Source organism: Barbus barbus, assembly GCF_936440315.1.
Source record: "Barbus barbus genome assembly, chromosome: 6".
Classification (NCBI taxonomy): Eukaryota; Metazoa; Chordata; class Actinopteri; order Cypriniformes; family Cyprinidae; genus Barbus; species Barbus barbus.
The window spans coordinates 26,021,939-26,044,302 of NC_136734.1; the positions used below are offsets into that span (position 1 = coordinate 26,021,939).

The following is a 22,364-nucleotide window of genomic DNA, read 5'->3' on the forward strand; positions in this document are numbered from 1 at the left end:
TCATCTTGATTTTCTTCATCGCAAGTGGAATGATAAATTACAATGAATTTGTAACGACTCTGACTTTATAGTTTTTGTATTATTATTATAATTATTTTTTTACAGTGAGTATTGTTTAATCAATAAGTGATATTTTCAATTCTACAATGACTACCTACATTTCCTGTACAATCGCGGTTGAAAGTGTTAATTTCCTGCCATACCCTGAGGTCTCTGTCGCGTGTTTGCTTCCTGGTCCACGCTCTCTGAGTGCATCCTCTGATGTGGCTTTTATCAGTGTGTTGTTTGGGTTTTCATAAACTGTTTCAACAGTCCAGATGCTCCTTTATCGCCTCTGAGGATTCTGTGATAAGACGCTGCATATCAGTGCTGCAGCATCTCGCGTCGATTCTACGCTAATTACGGTAGAGATGTGAACGTTTACGCCGGAGACAAATGCAGGTATATTTGCTTCAACAAATCGCTCAAGAATTATAGAGAGTGTCAGTGTTTATGAAATATTTCCCTAGACGGACCACATGTTTACAAGCGGCAGAAAAGGCAAGTAAAATTTAGATGCATATGCTCTTACGTATTTATTCCCTTTGCGGACCATTCTTGGGGCTTTACGGTAAATTTGGCCTCTGAAGTTGCCTACGTTGGATGTTACAGCAAACCTACGCCTTGGGAGTTGTGATGGAGGATAAGTTATCCAGAAGTTTGAGTCTAACTGGGAAATAACAATCTACAAACCTACAAGGTGCCAGACGAGCGCTTAATCACGACAGTTTCCTTGGTGGTGAGTAATATATTATAAAATCTTGATTAGAAAGAGGTATTACGATCATGGTGTATCGGAAAATGAGGCTTCACGCAAACAAGTGCATTGTAAAATGTCTTACGCTTGTCTTTACACACTGACTGACACCTCTTATTGTTATAAACATCTGTACTGTGTATTAAAGCACCTACATTTTCCATCCAAGTCTCGTGTTAAATCGCAAGTAAAAAACGTGTCCCGTGAAAACACGAGACTGGAATGTTAATGGTCTTGATATAAAGACCACTGATGCATAAACACCGACTCGGTCTCAAAAATGAATGAGTTATCTATCTAGATAGCATTTGGGGCACTACAAAGTGTGTAAACGCGTGATGTCCACTAGTTAGGCAGCTCACTGTATTGAGACACGGCCGAGTAGGGCTCGCTGCATCCTGCGGTGGACATCCAAGCCCGCCCACATCCAAGTGTGACATCATATTGGTAGGTTTAGGGGTGGAGATGGGTAGGTTTAGGGATCAGGGCGTGGAGATGGGTAGGTTTGGGTAAATGTAAGCTGGGAGGAGTTGGATCTGGATCCAACCACGTCCCCTGGATCTTGTGGACTGCAGAGAGCCCTACTTGGTTCATTCCCACATCCTCTTGACTGTTGATGGATTAACAGTGTGGACAGACTCATCCGGGTTACCAGGTAGAAGTAGGTTAGGAGAGTTTTGAAAAGAGAAAGTGTATGAGAAAGGTGTGTGCTCACATGACAGGAAAAGAGGAGAGATGAGCGTAGACAGATGCCAATCAAAATCACATTCTAGGTCAACAATCACAGTATAATTTCAACAATGTGTGAACCAGGACAAGCATTTGAGTTTGATTTTTACTTTTATAGTGATACATAATAATGAAATAGAATTTAATACATACCTTTTAAAAATACACAATTCTAAACATTTCCATTCCAAGCATCACTTATTTGACACATCTGTCATGTACAAATGTAATTGTGGTTGCAGCTGTTGTTTTCAGGATAATCAAATATTATTGAGTCATGGGCGCAGTCCCTTTTAAGTGATTTCAGCTGTGGTTTTCATATCTAGGCAAAACAGTTGCTAATGTTAAAATCATCAAATGCAAACAGCTGCATTATCTCAAGAGTGAAATGCTCTGTCACATCATTTTACTCATACAAGGTTTTATGATTTGTTTGATCTGCTATCTTGTTATAAGTTTATGATGTGTTGAATATCTCCCTCTCTTTCTCTCTCCAGCTCTTTTCTAGTTTACTTGTACTTCTGTCTCTCTCCCACTGTGTCTAGTGTTTCACCTGCAGCCTGGTTGCCTGGCAACAGTGGGCACAGTCAGCCAGTGCAACGCCCTCTAATACTGGGCCCTCTAATCTCTACCCTACTGTTCGCTTCCTTAATATCAAATGTTTAAAATTTATAACACAGTCCCATTCAAAAGTTTGGGGTCAGTCTCTTATGCTCAGCACAGCTTTGTTTAATTGATCAAAAATACAGGAAAAACAGCAATATTGTGAAATATTATAATTTAACATCGCTGTTTTCTATTATAATATGTGTTAAAATGTAATTTATTCATCTGACGGCAAAGCTGAATATTCAGAAGCCATTACTCCAGTCTTCAGTGTCACATGCTTCTTCAGAAATCATGCTGATTTGGTGCTCAAGAAACCGTTCTTATTATTATCAATGCAAAACATGTTTTAGTGGAAACTGTGATACAGTTTTTTTTCAGGATTCTTTGATGAATAGAACGTTCAATGAACAGATTTTTTTAGTTTTTTGAAATAGAAATCTTTTGTAACAATGAAAGTGTCCTTACCATCATTTTTGATCAATGTAATGCATCCTAATTGAATATAATTATTTTTATACTTAAACCTTTTGAATAGTAGTATATTTATAAATTTATTTCTGAAAAATCTTTAAAAATAATGACTTTAATACTTTACTTTAGATAAAATGTAATAATAGTTGAAAAGTAATACTATTGTAAATTCTGCATATTTATATGTTGCCTTAGCTATAGATGTTCCATTTAATTTAGTTGAATTAAACGAAACATCTATGATTCCCTGACATTATTAAGAAGTGCATATGTGTCAGTGCTGATGTCACAATCGTATCAAATGTCGTTGCAGAGCCTAATATCATATTACCTAAGATATCTTACTCTGCTTTGGTAATTAATTCATTACTAAAGCGCCATTTCACAGCCCTGTACCTGCAGGTTCCCCAATATGTTTCTCACTTATTAGGCAAGTTTGTTTAATTAGGGAGACATCCAAAATGTGTGGTTTTGTGGGGCCTGCTGAAACATGGTTGGGAACTACTGTACTACATGAATTTAGAAAGTTAGAACTTGACTTTTACTATACAAATGTCAAATCAGGTGAAACCAATCCATTATTATTTCACTTTCCACTTTTTATTTGTTTTCTGTCAACTCAAGAGAATCATTTACATACTTTGAGCAAAAGAATAAAGAGGTAACTTCTGTATCCATCTGTACCACAGCTGGAAAGAGCAGTTTTTTATTGCTAGAAAGATGGGCTCCTTTGTTTTGTGGGGAAAGTTGCTTTAGAAATACAACACAATTCAGCCCCAAGACAATCTGGAATGACTCCAACAGCCACAAGCGATTTAGCTTTTTTGTCCTAGTTATTTTTACTCGTGCTTAAATGAATACAGATTATGTGATAATAACAACAGTGCAGACAAATCCTGCACCTGAGAATATAAATTACATGTGCAGTAATAACAATAATGAATGGTGTTTTTTAATCATACATCTTTTCATACACACTGTATTATGCTATGCGGCTTAAGTTTAAAGGAACAAACAAACAGAACCAAATCAAATGAGAATAATAAACAGAAATACAAAGAAAGAATATGGATGCAAAGAAGATATTGGATCTACTGTCTTCCAATTAGAAGAAAATAACAAAAAGTTAAACGGATAAAATATGGTTAGATTTATTTTGCTGATACAGCTGATATGAATGGTTTCATGAAATGTGTGCACTTTGTGTTAGAAGCCCAAATCTCTATAGCCATCTTTCTTTTGCAAATGCCTTTACATCGGTTCTTATCAAGTGTTTTCATACCAGTGCTGTTTATAGTAAGGTGCACAAATCAAGTTAAACTGCATGCCTCAGGACAGGTAGCTGAGAACATGTAACACGTTCTCACCATTGATAAGAGAAGCTGTGTTCAAATTTGGTGTAAATGGAGAAGAACAATGGTCTCAGCACAGATCCCTGCTTTATCCCAGTTGTGAACAGCCTGTGCTGTTTCCACATCTAGAGAATAGTTTGTTTGCCTCTAGTTTTATCTAATATCATGCTACATTTCACATTTTGTAAACTATGTCAAAAAGCAAAGCTAATTTGTTTCCCTCTTTGTGTGCCTGGGTGTTTTTGTTTGTTGGTGTGTTTGCACAGGCGTGTCGTGGTCCAGTAGCCTTATGGCTAGTTCTGAGACAGATGCAGCAAAAAGGTGGCAGAAATGTGTCGACACTGTGCTGTGCAACCTTACTAAAGATCAACTGAAATCTATTGAAAACAACAGTGGTGAGAAAAATTACATACCCTATTATTCATTATTACAAATTTTAAACAACTCCCGAACATGTTTTCTGATATACACATTCAAGACCCTGACAATGGAAATATGAGCAGTACGGCAAGGTCTTAAATTGCAAAAAAGAACTGGCATAATTAACAAAAAATGTTGAGTTATTTTCTGCACAATTCACACTTACCCTCCAGACTTCTTTACAATCATTTATTTATCTCTAAGGACAAAGGTTTATTTATGCCACATCCACATGTCAGTCATGCTTGTAAGAACAGGTATCGAAAGTGTGACAGTGGGTCCTTATACTTCCCTGTGAAAAGATTGCAAAAAATGTAGAATGCAGAGAGAGCAATGACTGGTTTCACAGCTATTTTGTCTCATTCACATGCTTCTAGAAGGATTGTTTTCTTAAGCATAACACTGTAACTGAGTGACTATTGTGATCTTTGACCCCTGGTGATATAACATTGTTGACATTGAGGCCTGTCACAATGGCTGCTTTTCAAAACAGCAATAGAGGAGCCAAATATAGAAACATCTGTTATTCAAAATATAATTGAAACCTGAAAATAAGGATCATTATTGTGTAAAATAAATAAGAAATAGGCCTAATTTAGATTCTGCACTGTTTCTAGTTCATTAATCACATAAGCAAGTCTAAAACATCAGATGGTCAGATGTTCCTCCACTGAACCACAAGATGCTCTTGGATCAAGACCAGCTCATTTGAATCCGTGTCAAGACTGAGTTCACATACTCCTAAGTCCATAACAAAACCAAGACCATGAAATATGGTCTTCAAGTCTGAATAATAAACAGAAATACACAAAAGAAATAATAATAAAAAAGAATATGGATGCAAAGAAGATGTTGGATCTACTGTCCTCCTATTGGAAGAAAATAAAAAGTTAAACCGATACGGATAGATGTATTTTGCTGATACAGCTGGTATGGCTGGTTTCATGAAATGTGTGCACTTTGTGTTAGGAGCCCAAATCTCTATAGCCATCTTTCTGCTACCTGTAGAATAAACAACATATCAGTAATCGGGTAGCTGAGAACATAACACATTCTCACCATTGATAAGAGAAGCTGTGTTAAGATTTGGTGTAAATGGGGAAGAACAATGGTTTCAGCACAGATTTATCCCAGTTGTGAACAGGTCTCTGTCTCGACTCAGATTAATGAGATGGTCTTGACTATAGCATTGTGTTTTTACCAACACCTGTGGAGTTCATCCAGCTTGAATGCTGCTCTCAATAAATCAGAAATTCCTGATTTTTTTTTTTTAATTCAAATTTTCACTTAAACTGCTTTGCTGCAATATTTTGTATTAAATTAGACAAAAAAGTGCATAACATCATTATACTAGTGGTCTCTCAGCCTTATGCTTGTCTTTCATTATATCTATCAGAGGAACGGGACTTTTTTGTGGTACATCACCTGGCAGACCTGAAAGAAGGTTGCATCTCTCCTCTCATTCATGGCACACCCATCACCTGTAAAGTGGAAAACACAGAGCGATACACCACCAGCTCTAAGGTGCGTTTGTGGGTTTTTACTTAATAATGTGTTGCTGTGTTATACCTAACAGTGTAAAAATCCTGTTTGTAGGTACATGTGTGCAATCTATACACGGTTCGACTGACACATGGCGAGTTCACATGGACGGTAAAAAGAAAGTACAAGCACTTCCAGGAGCTCCACAGAGACCTGTATAAACACAAAATGATGCTGCAGTTCTTGCCACTGGGGAGGTGAGCACGCACACACAGGCCCATGCAAATTCACAACGCTTAATTTGTTTGGGCTGGAGTTTTGACCTGGTGTTTTCCTTCCATTTTTCTTGTGATTTGAATTAGATTTGCCATTCAGAGACAACAGCTGGCAAGTTTGACAGAGGAAATGCCAACTTTACATGGAGCCAATAGAATCAGGAGAACGTCTAGCAAACCGGTACATATGTAATAATGCAAAGCCCTCCTCCCTCTAAAAGTTGCACACCTACTGTATTGTATGTATTGTGTCTATGTGTGTTTTTATGTGTGTGTTTTACTCAGAAATATCTGGAGGAATATTTAAACAACTTGCTAGAAAACACTTTCTACAAGAGCTATCATGGGATGGTGAGAAGTTTACATGCACATACGTATATACATATAATTACTATGCACATAATTGATAAGTATATACACATAATTACTGTTTTTAACTGATATTCATATACTTTTTGTATACATGTCTACATGTATATTGATATTGTATATATTATCCGTCCTTCTATATTGGTTCTACTGAATAATAATAAAAATTTGTTTTATTGTTATATTATACTTTGTTTACTAATGACTATCAGTCCTTCAATGCTGGGTCTAATGAATAATAATAATAAAGATAAGAATGATATTAATGATAATGCAAGTTTTTAGTGTTGAAATCAAATTTTTTAAGTTATTGTATTAAAAAGCTGTATTAAATACATTTCTGCATATCGGCTATTGGACAACATAAAAATAATTGTTACTGTATCACATATTGTATTATGAGTCAATCTGTAATGATTAAGGATGTGCCTGGATGTCTCCAAAAAGATTTTATTGTCAGATTTTGCTAATTTCTGGAGGCGGATTTGTCCTCAAAGTTTATTCAAGTTGGACAAATGGACAAATACTGTACAAAGTTGCAGAGGATTGTGGCTTTATGCTTGCTTATTAAAGTGTGCATTATGCTCTCAGTTGGACTTCCTGGCAATCAGTCCACTGTCCTTCATCAGAGACCTTGGACCCAAAGGCCTGTGAGTACAGTTTGTGTGTGTGTTTCTTCTCTTGCAATTTTAGTACTATTCCATCGTTGCCTGAATGTATTTCTGCAACTCTTCTCTTTTTTTCAATCATTGTTTGGTTTTTTTCCACAGTGAAGGTTATATTTTGAAACGGTCCGGGGGTCACCGCATCCAGGGGCTCAACTGCATTGGTCACCATCAGGTCTGCTTCCGCTGGTCTCGCCGTTGGCTTGTAGTGAAGGATTCATTCCTTCTGTACATGTCCAGGTGGGTTTCACCACAATACAAACACACCCACTTGTGTACTGCTATCTGTTACTTCACACAGCTCTCTGTTCTTTTCTGTTGTGTCATGTTACAACATGCCTTTCAGAGCTGTGAATGTACGAGAACACACATCAGCTGCTTGTTTTTTTGGTTTCTTTCTGTTTTTTTAATATTTAGCAGCTATTTTTAATTCATCGTCCGTCAGCTTGAGTTATATTTTTCGGAACCATCCATTGTCATGCAACAAACCGCAAATTTTACCCTTAGAACATAAAAATGAAAGACGCTGCATCTAGCATCCTCCATTTATGCAGTATTATGCAGTATTGTACAATGTAGGGTGGAAAGGGTTGTCACTCAAAACATATATTGATCCCTCTTAGCCTGCAGCTTACTTCCAGCATCAGAATCACACAAGGTCATTCGAAGGTTACAGCTGTAGTTAGAGATAATGCTTGGACTAGAAGCCAGTCAAACTAGTTCCCCCTTACTATGTCAGTAAAGAGGTCATCTGTGTTGTGTCATCAATTAGAACAGACGCTAGGTGTTTAGGGGACTAGCATCAAGTCCAGTTGGAAGTGTATGTCTATTGCAATTTAAAATAAGTTTGCACAGTTCAGGAGTGTCACATTCAACCCCTCAGTTGCACACCGCTAAATGCCTATGTCAGTGTTTTAACAGAATTTTAAAATATTTCAGGAAACGACATGTCATAATTTTTCTTCTTCCTTTTACAGCTTAAGCCATTTAAAATCAGGTGCTGTAACCATGCATCGTGTTTGAGCCAAACAGGCCGACCAGTTCTAGAAAACAGAACGGTTTCCTTGAAAACATTGGTGAAACTTTGCCCAGCCCTTCATTGTCTGCTAGTAAAAATCCCTGAGGATAAATATGTAGGCTTAAGTGAGGTATTGGCATATGTTTGACAAAAAGAAGCCAAAGGCAGCAGATCATAAAGTATACAAGAATTGGCCTGACACTGACAACCCGAGAGACTTCCCAGTGTTTATTGATGGACATGCCTGTCCTGCTTGTTTATATATAAATGTTTCTTCATGAAGAACAATCAGAGGTGTTGTCTCAGTGGCTGTATTAGAGGCCTTATCTGGGTGTGGACCTTCTCATCATATGTTGTTTATCTACATGCTTCCTTCTTCCTTCTATAACCTTCTTATAACCATATATAACCGTCTTTCTTTTCCTTTAATTCTATTACACAATTTTACACCAAAAGCTTGAGGTCTGTAAGATTTTTAAAAAAAAAATGTTTTTGACAGAAGTCACCTATGCTCACCAAGGCTACAATTATTTGATCAAAAATACAGTAAAAACAATAATATTGTACTATGTACTTTTTAAATGTAATTTATTCCAGTGTTGGTAAAGCTTCATTGCAGCTAACATTACTCTAGTCTTCAGTGTCACGTGACATTTCAGAAAACATTCTAATATGCTGATTTGGTGCTCAAGAAACATTCTTTTATATTATCGATGTTAAAAATATTTGCGCTGCTTATTATTTTTGTGGAAACCATGGTACATTTTTTTTTTAAATGAATAAAAAGTGTTTATTAAAAAATAAAAGCAAGTATTATTTATAATATAAATGTCTTTATTGTCACTTATTTTGCTGAACAAAAGAATATATTTTTTTAAAGACTTTTGAATGGTAGTATATTATCAATATGAACCTGTTTGTTTTTATTTTGGTGTATAAAATGTTGTTGGATTCTGCTCTAAATAGCCTCAAGCTTTTATTGTTTGGTATCATACTCATTTAAAGTATATTAATATTTAATGTAACATTCTAGTGACTCATTTTTATAATTGATTTTCTGTTGTTATTGTTTTCTGCTGTGCATGAGCAGAGATCCTGGCGTTGTGTCGTTTGTGCTGCTGTTTGACCCTGAGCTGAAGGTGTTGGTTGGACGTATTTACACTGATACCAAGCATGGCGTCTGCATCGAGAACTTCAGCAGGTAAAAAATGTCTGAGGACCAATATAAGGAAATCTTCCTACTACTTGCACTGATCTGACAGACCGTTTTACAGAGACGTGTGCAGCCACAGCTGGTATTTGTGTGTTTTGTAGGAAGCTGGTGATTAAGTGCAGTAGCTACAAGCAGGCCCAGTGGTGGAGTCATGAGATTCGGAGTCTCTTTGAGCTCTGTGATTTCCTCCAGACGCATCGCTTTGAAGGCTTCGCCCCACCCAGACCGGACACCCTCACAAAGTGGTGTGTGCATTTATGTGATTGTCCTTGGATGAACTTTCGATCAAGGAAAATGGATTGATTGAGTAGTTTGTGTAATGGAGTGGGTGTTGAGTAAATGACTCAATTGGTTGATTGACAGGTATGTTAATGGGAACGGCTATTTCTCAGACGTGGCTGATGCCCTGGAACAGGCCAAGGAGGAGATCTTCATCACTGATTGGTGGTAAGTGTACTGTCTTCCACACACACCTGTACTGTACATGGCCTGAATGGGTCAGCAGCTCCATTTGTGATCATGGACAAGCCAGATATACTGCTTCCACCATGTTACCACAGTGTTAGTTGTGTCTCAGTTTCCCCTCCTGTGGTCTCATGGGATAGTAATGTCTCATTAGTTGGATGCAACTTTCACCAGTAATGTCTCATTAGTTGGATGCAACTCAGTAGTTGGATGCAACTTTTGGTGCAACATACTGTACACTTCCATTCAAAATTTGGGGTCAGTAAGTTTTTTATTTCTTTTATTCAGCAAGGACACATTAAATTGATCAAAAGTGACAATAAAAACATTTATAATGTTACAGAAGATTTGTATTTCAAATAAATGCTGTTCTTTTGAAATTTCTGTTCATCAAAGAATAAAAAAAAAAAAAGATGTATCAGGATTTCCACAAAAATATTAAACAGCACAAATGTTTTAACATTGATAATAATAGGAAAAGTTTCTTGAGCACCAAATAAGAATATTAGAATGATTTCTTGAAGGATCACGAGACTGGAGTTAAATAGAAATGGTTAAATTGTAATAACATTTCACAATATTAATATTGTTTTTTTCCTGTATTTTTGATCAATGTAATGCATGAAAAAGTAATGAAAAACATAAAAAAATCTTATTGTTCCTTGAACTTTTGTACAAGCTAAGTAGACACAGGCAGATGCTGGGAATATTAGCGATTTAGTTGTTTAGTTGTACAATATTTGTTGCCATTGCTTAGTATGGTGTCATATATTTAATGTGTTGAAAATATTTGTGTGAGTGAAAGTGTTATGATTAATATTTGAGTTTTTCTCTCTGCAGGCTCAGTCCAGAGGTTTTCCTTAAACGTCCAGCTACAGGAACGTACTGGCGCTTGGACAAGATTCTCAAACGCAAAGCAGTATGGGAGAAGACCCTTTTACATCACATTAATCTTTTATACATTAAATTAATTCTCTATAAATATCTAATATCTTAAAAAGCACTCCATATGTCAGACAATTATTCATAGTTATAATTATATTAATGGCCATGAACTTTAACATGATCCTGTGTGTGTGCGTGTGCGTGTGCGTGTGTGTGGTGTTTAGGAACAGGGCGTGAAGGTGTGTGTGTTGTTGTATAAGGAGTTGGAACTGGCTCTGGGTATCAGCAGTGGCTACAGCAAGAGAACACTGATGAACTTGCACCCCAATATTAAGGTGTGATGTACTACACACTTCTGTACTTACTGCTGTTTGTCCTATCATCCTTCCCACGTTTATCATTCGTCAACATCATGATAACTGTCTATTCTGGGCCATGTTATGAGTGACTCAGTCTGTACTTCTTATGCCCTAGGTGATGCGTCACCCTGATCATGTTGCCTCAGTTGTGGTTCTCTGGGCCCATCATGAGAAAATGGTTTCCATCGACCAATCAGTGGCCTTTGTGGGTGGGTTGGATCTTGCGTTTGGGAGGTGGGATGACAGCGACTATAGGCTGAGAGATTTGGAACCCCCAAAATCAACCAATAATTCAGAGGCAGCCCTAGAGGTACAGTTATATCCAGTAGATATGAAGGCATATTTAATTGATGTGTCTATCTCTTGCTTTAATTTCTCTCTCATACCTTCCCTCTCTCTCTTCCTGTCTCAGTCTGATGCTGTGGATGGCTCTGCAGTTCCTCTTACAGAACCTGTGTCAGAGTGTGAGGATGAAGTGGATCTGAGCTGTAATGCCCTCTTGTGGCTGGGAAAAGATTACAGCAACTTTATCAAGAGAGATTGGACACAGCTGGACCAGCCCTTTCAAGGTACACAATCCAATGCAGATTTACATTATTACTTAAAATGTTTAATCGCCACTTGAAAATCTTTTTATGAAACTGTATTTTTGAACTACATCCTAATTTGGTTATTTATTTCTATATATTAAATGTGGAAAATGTTCCCTGCAAGTTCATAAAGGTACATAAAGAAACTCACATTGGCCATGGCTTGCTAGCTGTCTTGTTGTGATTAATGCAATAAATTTCTTACTTTCCTTTTTTTTTTAAGGTAACAATATCTCTTGGTACGCTAGATTACTAGATTATTTATGTATTATTATTAATTGCATAATACTTGAATCATCATATATTGCAGTGTTTACACTACTGTTCATATGGGTTTTTTTTAGATTTTGGTGCATTAATTTGATAAATATGAATCAAAACAGTAAAATTTTTAACTATTATAACAATTTAAAATAATGGTCTTCATTTTTAACAAAAATGTAATTTATTCCTGTAATGAGAGCAGAATTTTCAACACCCATTACTCCAGTCTTCAGTGTCACGTGATCCTTCAGAAATCATTCTAATAGGCTGATTTGCTGTTCAAGAAATATTTATTATAATCAATGTTGAAAACAGTTGTGCTGCTTGATATTTTTGTGGAAACTGATACAGGATTTCTTTTTTCTTTTTTAAGGATTCATTGGTTAATAGAAAAGTAGAAAGTTCAAAGGAACAGGCTTTGTTTGAAGTAGAAATTATTATTATTATCATAATCATTATCAATATATTAGATGTTTCTGCTTGGGGCCTGCTCAACAGAAGTGCATTTTGAACAAAAAAGAACAAGGATGAGGGAGTAAATGTGAGTTCAGCTAGTAGTGTAGCTTTTTTTTTTCTTCTTCTCAGACAATGTTGACAGAACTCAGGTGCCACGCATCCCTTGGCGAGACCTGGGTGCTGTGCATCATGGGAAGTCAGCCAGAGATCTTTCACGGCACTTCATCCAGCGCTGGAACTTCACTAAGGTCAGAAATCAAATGGCTATTTTTAATGTTTGTTATTGTTATTACAATCAGACACTTCAGAATCCTTTTTTCTTGTATTTTTATTTGTCTTTTAAGATCTTTAAGAACAAGTACAAGGATGACTTCTACCCATACCTACTGCCGAAATCCCACGGCACTGCAGATAAGCTGCCATTCACCATCCCTGGTGCCACAAAAGCCTCTGTACAGGTACATGTGTTCATGCTATTTACTTTCTTTTCTTCATTTACACTCATTTAATTTCTTTTCTGTTGTCATCTATTTGTTTACATATTTTTTTTCTTTTATTCTTCCCTCTCTTTTTCTCCCAGGTTCTTCGTTCTGTGGATCGCTGGTCTGCTGGCACATGTGAACATTCTATCCTCAACGCCTATATACATGTTATCGAGAACAGCGAACATTACATTTATCTAGAGGTAACACTCACTCTATGACCTTACCAAAAGCATTTGGCTCTGACTCATAAGACTTTACGCACACACACACACAGCTGAATAGACGCTGTGCTCTGTTCACACACAAAGTCTCGGTGTTGTGGAGTTGTTTGCAGTGCTCTCTCCCACTAGGATCATGTGATTCTACTGCATTCAGCTGGCAACACACAATAGCCTCTGCTCTTGCCTCCTGCTCAGAAACAGGGTCTTAATGCTAGTCAGCTAAACTAAGAAGAAAGGAACAGATAAGCTTATACTACAGCCAGAGGAAATGTTTGTCCCTGCAGAAATTATAATAAAAAATGGTAACACTGAATGATGAAACCTTTGGATTTGAGAATTTAAAAAACTTTACATTCATCAACAAACACTGATATTGTCCAGATGAAATTCTGACGAATATATTTAAGCATATTAAAATGTTAAACAGGGTTAACCGTACTACATTGTTATTGGTAATTAAAATGATATAAACAGTTCAATTAACTTATTTATTATTGATTTAATATTAAGTGATGGACATTAGAATTTATTTATTTAATAAGAATGTTCCCAAGTGCAGTTATTATTATATATTCTTATATATTTTCTTAAGGATTACATTATATTCTTTGTCATTTGTCTGATTCTATACTAGCCTATTCATAACAGACATCTATTAAGTCTACAAATATGCTAAATTAGGGTTAGGGTTAGGGTTAAGTAATCCTAATAAGGTTATATATGATATTTTTAAAGTGATAGTTCAACTAAAAAAAAGTCTTTTCATTTTCTTCCCTAGGAAATGAATAGTAATTTTATAGAATAATTAATTAAAATAATATGAATTTTATTCATATAAAATACAGCTCTTGGTCTTTGGCTACAGACAATTCAGTGCAGTAAATCTACTAGTAATAGTGTGAATAATGCACAAGACCATGAACTAGATCTTGCAGTGGCCTGTTCTATAGATCACAGACAAGTGAGACAAATTAAACCCCTCTCTTTGCCTCCTCTTTTTCAGAACCAGTTCTTCATCAGCTGCTCAGATCAGAAGAATGTACTCAATACCATTGGAGATGCTATTGTCAAACGGATCCTACGGGCTCACAGGTTTGTTACCTCTTTAAAAATTATACAAGTTTAGCGAAATAAAATGTATTTTTGCAGTGTCTTTGTGTTTTCTAGCATAAAGTGTAAGCTTTATTTGAATTGTTATAGTGAGGGGAAGAAGTACAGGGTGTTTGTCGTAATTCCTCTACTGCCTGGCTTTGAGGGTGACATCAGCCAGGGAGGAGGAAATGCCATTCAGGCTATACTGCACTTTACCTACAGGTACACACACACACACTAGCACAGCCAAACATCTACGTTAATACACACACTCTCACAACCCAAAACTCTTGTTCATGTTTTGCTAACAGAACTTTCTCTGTGTGTAGAACGATTAATCGAGGAGAACACTCAATTCTCTCAAGATTAAAGGAGCAAAGTAAGTACCTGACAGAAACATATTTAGCTGTCTGTAAGCTGTCTGTTTTTTCCTCTCGTCTCGTTCTCCATCTGCCGCTTTCACTTCTCACGTCTTATAAAAGTGTCTCTAAATGATTTAGTTTATCTGTTGTCGTTTTTTCAGCCATGCATTATAACATTCTACCCATTAACCAATCACACAGATGGTGTGTCATTTATTGTTTTAATGAGTGTCTCATCTCCCCATCAGTGCAGGACGAATGGACACAGTATATTTCTCTGTGTGGTCTGCGCACACACTCTGAGCTCGGCCAGTCCCCTGTAACAGAGCTCATCTACGTCCATAGCAAAGCCCTCATCGCTGACGACCGTTGCTACATCATAGGTGAGATGTTTTTGTAATTTTTATGTACATTACCAATCGAATGATTTGTAAAAAAATTAATTTATATTTTAATTGAGCAAGGATGCATTAAATCGATCCAAAGTGACAGTAACGGTGTTTATAATGTTACAAAAGATTTCTATTGCAAAAACAAAAAATCATGGTTTCCACAAAAGTATTAAGCAGCACAACTGTTTTCAGCTTTTATAATAGTAGCAATAATAAGTGCAAAGTAAATACAACTGGGGTATTGTTACCCTGGGTTATGATTTGGGAATAACTGACCCAATATATTTACTATTTGCATGATGAAGATGAGCTCCAAAGTCCACCTGCTGGTGAATATTGTTCAAATCCACAATTCTTCATAATGTTCTTCAGGGTCAGCCAACATCAATGACAGAAGCATGCTGGGCAGTCGTGACAGTGAGCTGGCAGTGCTGGTGGAGGATGAAGAAAGAGTTCCCTCAGTAATGAACGGAGAGGAGTACCAGGCTGGACCACTAGCACTCGCCTTACGAAAGGAGTGCTTCAGGTGTGTATACCATACTTGTGTCCAAGGCAGCTACAGAGATGTATTCAGAGTTGTCAAGCTTTCTGTGAAGGAGTTAGGAGTTACAACCACCACCTAAAACAAACAGTGTTAAATAAACACATTTAGGAAAATCACAGGATTTTTATGATCATGGAAAACCTGGACATACGAGGGAATTTTAAAATAAACCTGGAAAAGGCAAGGACATTTGAATAGTGAATGAAAATGTCTTTAGACATGCTTTGCATGGAGGCTCAGAAAGCTGGATCCTTCCAGCACTGACTCTACAGCACCACGGCATGAGTTTTCAGTCTGAATCCAATGTGATGAGATAACAAGGCTGTGTACCAAAAATAATGTCCTGTTGAGCTGTCCTCACAAACTGCATGCAAGAACAAATATACATGGTGCAACCACCTGTTCTGCTCAATACTTTTGTGGAAACTGTAACGTTTCTTTTACAGGTTACTTTGATAAATATATCAAATACATAGTCAAAAGAACAATATTTATTTAAAATGGAACACTTTTGTAACATTATCAGTATTTTTACTGTTTGTTTTGATAACTTTAATGGTGTGTTGATTTACACTAAGTGCAAATATCCCGCCTTGTTGGCAAAGGCTATTTACACCAACTCCCCCCACCAATGTGTGATTGGGTTAGTCAACACTAAAAATTCATATTGCATCAGAAAGGCATTTATTTTCAATAAAAATGAAGGAAATAATCAAAAGGTTGAAAATAAAAGTATTGGGTAGGGTTAGGGTAGGTGTAGGTGTGGTTTATTGTCCCAATAAGGTGGCATCCATTTAATAATTTGAATTATAACTATAATTTACACTCAATACGTTATTATTGCATACTGTTTTATAATGTACTACAATACTGAGGTGCAGATAATTGCCACTATGTGCAATAAGTAGTATAAATAGTAGAAAATCTTGCTATTTTAACAGTGTTAATCGAATCTATAGCTATTTGAACAGTGTATATAACATATCGTTAAAAAATACTGCTTTTTCACTTGGTATAAATTGAATCCATTGCTATTTGCACTTAGTGTAAATAGCATCTATCGCTATTTACACAGTGCAAATAGCCGCTGCCTAACTTTAATGTGTTCTTGCTAATTGAAAGGCATTTTAAAAAACTCCAACTGACCCCAAACTTTTGAATGGTAGTATAGTTCAATTCACAAGAAATGACTCTTATGAGCTATCGTTCAAGACGAATCACTAACTCACAATTTATTTTATCACTCACTCTTATTTAATTACTCACAATTTATGTGAATCAGTATGAAGTAAAGCTTTTGTGAGAACTTAAAGCATTTAATTTAAGATCTGCTACTTTATGTCCATTGGACAAGAGTGCCAAAGAAAAGTACCATATCATTAATAGTCAAGAGCCAATCACTTTAGCTCTTTTTGCATTTCTTTCCACAAAATGCCTTTAAGATAGCTGTATAACATGAGAGTGGTTCTGTAGCTATGATAGATTTGTGTTTGTGCAGTGAAGAACCTCAGCTTCCCATTTTGTCCAACTTCTCCCTTGTCTGTGTAGGAGTGTGTGAGTGAAAGAGAGAGGTGTGTGAGCAGAGCAATTTGTGTTGGCACACTGCGTTCCATACTGCCAGCTACCAGAACATCTCTTGGTTGCCAAGGGAAACAGTGAGATGCTTCTAATGATGCATGTGTCTGCAGCACCTTTCACTGCTGGCCTTGGGATGTGACCTCAAGTGATTGTGCTCATGTCCATATGTCCATCTCTGGGTCCTGTGATTTGATTGAATTATTCCACACTAATCTCCTCGTGTAATAGTTTTCACAGCTCACATTTCTTTTTGCTTTATGAGACTTTCTACAGAAAGGGCACCCCAAGGAGGCACTGTATCTGTTTAATTAGTTTTTTTTGTTGTTGTTTTTGTTGTCTTCCTCATGATGTATGAAGTGTTATTAAATTAGCTCTCAATATGATATGGTTAAAGTTTGAAATGATAAGATAATCGTGACAGAGATTGTGCAGTAATGCTGTTTTGGAAGAGCTGTTGTCCTTTCATCCTGAAATCCACAAACGTTGTAATAAACTAAATCCCAGAACTAAATGGCTCACAAACAGTCTGACCAAGGAGGGAGGGGGGCATTGCTCACATGCGATATTTATCAACATGCTTTGGTCCATTTAAATGTTGCATAGTGAAACTGAACCAAACCACTCAGAAAATGCAACATTGTAACAGTTTAACCATCAAATGAACTGCTGGTCTGAAAATTCATTTTAAGAGATAGTTCAAGCTAAAATTTAAGTTCTGTAATTAATTACTCACCCTCATGTTCCAAATCTGTAAGGCCTTTGTTCATCTTAGGAACACACATTAAATTTTTGGGGGGATGAAATCCAAGAGCTTTCTGACCCTGCGTAGACAGCAATGCAACCAAAATGTTCAAAGCCCAGAAAGGTAGCAAGGACATCTTTAAATTAGTCCATGAACAAAGTCTTTATTTTTGTTTTCTTAGCACACAAAAAGTATTCTTGTAGTTTTATAATATTATGGCCTTTGGCATCGCAGGAACCTTTTCATAGTACCCAAACTAATTGTGGAACTACCCACTTTTTGGCGTGTTCGCACCGTGTGAACTAGGAATGGTTTTAGTTCCAGGAACTCCGTTTGGAGGAACTAAATTAGCTCCTACTTCCGAGTAGGGTCTAAAACAGTTCTAGAAACTATCCGTGACGTAAGTGTACGCTGATTGGCTAAACGCGTACGAAAACGCCCTCACCCACCGTGATTTAAAACACTGTGTAAATACTGTGTAAACATTATATCACACTGTGAGCATAAACAGCATTTACCTGAACACTTCGTCTATGGCGTTTTGTGCTTCTATCAGCCTCAATGAAATGTAACACTACAAATTGTCGTTGGAGATTCTTAGTCCTCCTTTCCGTTCTTTCAATCGCTTGACTTATACGTCGAAATTCCATGTCCATTATTGTAAAACCTGCGAAACACAACAAAAGCTCCGATCACAGCACCCTCCATCCTCCTGTTGTTAACGTTGTTGAACGCCGGACGTCGCTGTCAACCAGCTTACGTCACTTCTTAGTACCCACTGTCGGTGCGAATGCAACCCTTTAAATGGTACTGGGAAATAGTTCACGCAAAATCGTCCCAGTACTTTAGTACTGTACTTTTAGTTCTGGAACTAAAGCAGTGCGAAAGGCCTTAATAAGGTTGGACCACTGATGTCACATGGACTATTTTAACAATGTCCTTACTATTTTTTTGGGGCCTTGAACTTGGTGCATTGCTGTCTATGCAGGGTCAGAAAGCTTGGATTTCATCAAAAATATTTTAATTTGTGTTTCGAAGAAAACAAAAAGGTCCTGCTGGTTTGGAAAGACATGAGAGTGAGTAATTAATGACAGAATTTTCATTTTTGGATGAACTATCCCTTTAAAGGGTTACTCCACCCCAAAATAAAAATTGTCATTAATCACTTACCTCCATGTCCTTCCAAACCCGTAAAGGCTTTGTTCGTCTTCGGAAGACAATTTAAGATATTTTAGATGAAAACCGGGAGGCTTGAGACTGTCCTATTGACTGCCAAGTAACTGTCAAGGTACAGAAAAGTATCAAAAGCATCGTCAGGATAGATAGTTCATCTGCCATCAGTGGTTCAGTCTAAATTTTATGATGCGACGAGAATACTTTTTGTATGCAAAGAAAACTGCGTACGCGCTTCTGTATCAGCCGCAACACAAGGATGCGCTATTTTAGTTCAAATCAAAGCGTAAATACAAGTAGAATAGCGCATCCTTGTGTTGCGGCTGATACAGAAGCGCGTACGCAGTTTGCGGCCAATGGATAATCTCTAAAATGACGCGGAGAGAGAGGAGACAAATTGTTGAAAAAAAGTTATTTTTATTTTCTTTGCATACAAAAAGTATTCTCGTCGCATCATTCAGATTGAACCACTGATGGCAGATGAACTATCCTGACAATGCTTTTCGTACTTTTCTGTGCCTAGACAGTGGTAATTACTTGGCAGTCAATGGAACAGTTACAAACCTCCCGGTTTTCATCCAAAATATCTTAAATTGTGTTCCGAAGACGAACGAAGCTTTTACGGGTTTGGAACGACATGGGGGTAAGTGATTAATGACTACATTTTCATTTTGGGGAGGAGTAAACCTTTAATATTGTCTTGGACAATAAAGAGTCAAATGGCAAAAAATACTTCTCTAAACACTTTACTAAACTACCTGTATAAATTATAAATGTATTCTTTACCTCTTTTCCTCAGCGTACTTCTCGGAGCAAAATCTGACCCGAATCTGAACATTGATGATCCAGTCTGTGATCATTTCTTCAACAATGTTTGGAACAAAATCGCCCAAACAAATGCCATCATCTATGAGAAGGTGAGGGACAGAGCATGTGTTCTGGATTTTCTCCACACTCCCACTGTACCATTTTATGTACTTGATGTCTTTAACTAAAGGTTTTCATTTATATTCAGTGTACAGGATTTGAACTGATACAAAACCACACAATGCGGGACTAAAATATGGCAAAACCTGCAATTACTGTAATTTGCAGGTTGTGCAGTAGTCCTGCAGTAAAGCCTTCAGACAATAGCACCACTCCCATACACGTCTGTGCTATCATTACCCATATATTTACATTCACAACTCTAATCCCAGAGATCCCAGTGGGTGCATGTACTAGTTATGAATATCCTAAATGTTTTCACTTTAAAACTTTGGATTGTAATATTAGGCCAGTGCTTGTACCGCAGTGTCTTTTCTTCACTGTGCAGGTTTTCCGATGTCTTCCACTGGACTCCATCCGCAACTTGCGTGAGCTGCAGGAACACGTGAATGCTCAAAATCTCAGTCTTACCGACCCTGAGAAAGCCAAAGAAGAACTACAGGACATCCAGGGCATCCTGGTCCATTTCCCGCTGCACTTCCTGTGCGAGGAGTACCTTCTCCCACCTCTTAAAAGCAAAGAAGGAATGGTTCCTATGGAGGTGTGGACATAGCAGGGAAGAGTATCCAGTTAAGTGCGCCAGTGAAACGGAAGATTTCAGAGCTTAAAATATCACACATCTGCTAACTAAGCCGGAAGCAATGGTGGTTAACCACCACACTTTTTGTCCATTTTGGTTTGGACTAAAGTAATGATAGGAAATTAATGATTAGCTCTGAACACTAACCCAAATTAGTTTAGAGAACTAGTTTCTAGTTTAGAAAATGATCTTGTACAAGAAGATAAACGCATTTATACCAGGAGAATCACATAGTGTAGTTGTTAATTATATGAAGGTACAATGAAACGACATCAATCTTCTCCCCAAATGCCCATTACGACCACGAATGTCATGATCTTGAGCAATTAAAATGGCAGAGGATTTAAAGTGCTGCATATCAGATGATGAAAGAAGAGCGAATAAGGCGAAAGAGAATTTTTGACGACCAAGGAACAGAACGTACATTTATTGTTGTGAATGTGTGTGGGTGGATGGTGCTGCTTTACCTTCTTTTCCCTCTCTCTTTATTTCTTTCTTGTGTGCACTACACCTCTCAATGCAGTGGCAGCAAATCTGTCAGAACATTTGTGGTTGTTATGGTGACGGTATAAAGAGCTGACTTGGTCTTGGCTGCTGAGAGAGAGATAGAGAGAACGAAAGAAAGAGGCAGGAAGAGATTGAGAAGAAACAGGAGGAGAAAAAAAGATAAACCGTAAAAACATGGATAACTGTGTGTGTGTGTGTGTGTGTGTGTGTGTGTGTGTGTTCGTGCATCAGGGCGGGGGGTATGCTGGCATACTTGGTCAGAGATATTATTTAATGTTTTTTTGAAACAGGTAGAGGAGGAGTGTTACGGAGCAGGGATCAGGTGGGGCTTCAAACATGGTGAGATATTCAGGGGGAGTCTCAGCTCAACATTTATCACCCCCCCCCCCCCCCCCCCCCCCCCAATCTCCATGACAACTAGGAGAAATTATTGTTATGTAATAATGTCAGCGGCCCAGAAGATTCCACTTTTGGTTTTTTGGAGGGGGTGTTGACAAGTAGAGAGTACACCGGAGGCCAAATAAGCAATGCTAATTTTGTCAGTGCCCCACTTTGTAAACGATCACTAATCTGCCTGTGTAACGTTGTAGAATGTTATAGGTGACTTCACCTGCACTTGAAGAGAATGTTTTAGGATTTGACCACTGGAGACACGACCATCAATATACTGTAACATTCCAATCACATCAAGCAATCACCTTTATGAAGTGAAAATTCTGATCTTTTTAAAGCTTTTTAAATTTCTTTACCTGTTAAGGCATATTAACATATCTGCTTTTGCACATTTTTATACTTTATGTACATACAATTGCTTTTATTTAGAAAGCATACAGAACTCACTAATACTTAAATCAATCTTGGCTAACACTATGTGTTTTCACAACTTTCACAATCTTACCTATGGTAGATGCCAAATTGAATTTTCTTCAGATGAAAATGATGCTGTGAACAGTCTTTACAACGACATGCACTCTTTCAAAACTAACTCCCTTTCAAAGCAGTTTTATGGAGTTTGTCTACCGATTTTTATTTTTTGTTAGCTGAACAAATTGCTTGTTAAACAACAGTACAATCAATTGAACACACTGTACTTCTTCCCCTCACAGCCTTGTTTTCATTCCTGTCAGAAATTAAATATGGTGCTACCCTGACTAAGGTGATTTTGTTTTCTTTTTTCTAAATGTACAACATTATTTTTGGATAAATGACATATCACACTTGTTTGTAAACCAGTGAGCAATCTATTAATTTTCCTACACTTGAATAAATGTATGAATTCACAT

At 37.2% G+C, this 22,364-nt stretch overlaps 1 protein-coding gene across 3 annotated transcripts; it reads left to right on the forward strand.

Annotated features, from left to right (window-relative positions):
- The first annotated feature begins 167 nt into the window (after nucleotides 1-167).
- On the forward strand, nucleotides 168-22,364 carry LOC306871049 (phospholipase D2-like). Of its 3 annotated transcripts, XM_079418724.1 has the most exons (26): nucleotides 168-540; nucleotides 652-778; nucleotides 4,224-4,352; nucleotides 5,774-5,901; nucleotides 5,974-6,116; nucleotides 6,222-6,315; nucleotides 6,420-6,485; nucleotides 7,095-7,153; nucleotides 7,274-7,408; nucleotides 9,277-9,387; nucleotides 9,501-9,644; nucleotides 9,763-9,846; nucleotides 10,705-10,783; nucleotides 10,974-11,084; nucleotides 11,224-11,418; nucleotides 11,521-11,677; nucleotides 12,548-12,666; nucleotides 12,763-12,876; nucleotides 12,999-13,103; nucleotides 14,128-14,216; nucleotides 14,325-14,438; nucleotides 14,546-14,595; nucleotides 14,827-14,961; nucleotides 15,343-15,496; nucleotides 19,807-19,924; nucleotides 20,323-22,364. In XM_079418724.1, exons 3-26 carry the CDS (start codon nucleotides 4,247-4,249, stop codon nucleotides 20,545-20,547), a joined length of 2,835 nt encoding a protein of 944 aa, XP_079274850.1. In that variant the 5' UTR covers nucleotides 168-540; nucleotides 652-778; nucleotides 4,224-4,246; the 3' UTR covers nucleotides 20,548-22,364. The 3 variants fall into 3 exon arrangements, 1 of the variants encoding a protein (XP_079274850.1); XR_013784306.1 differs by lacking the exon at nucleotides 168-540 and adding an exon at nucleotides 19,535-19,650 and having other exon boundaries at nucleotides 629-778; nucleotides 12,548-12,876; XR_013784307.1 differs by lacking the exons at nucleotides 168-540; nucleotides 20,323-22,364 and adding an exon at nucleotides 19,531-19,650 and having other exon boundaries at nucleotides 629-778; nucleotides 12,548-12,876; nucleotides 19,807-19,834.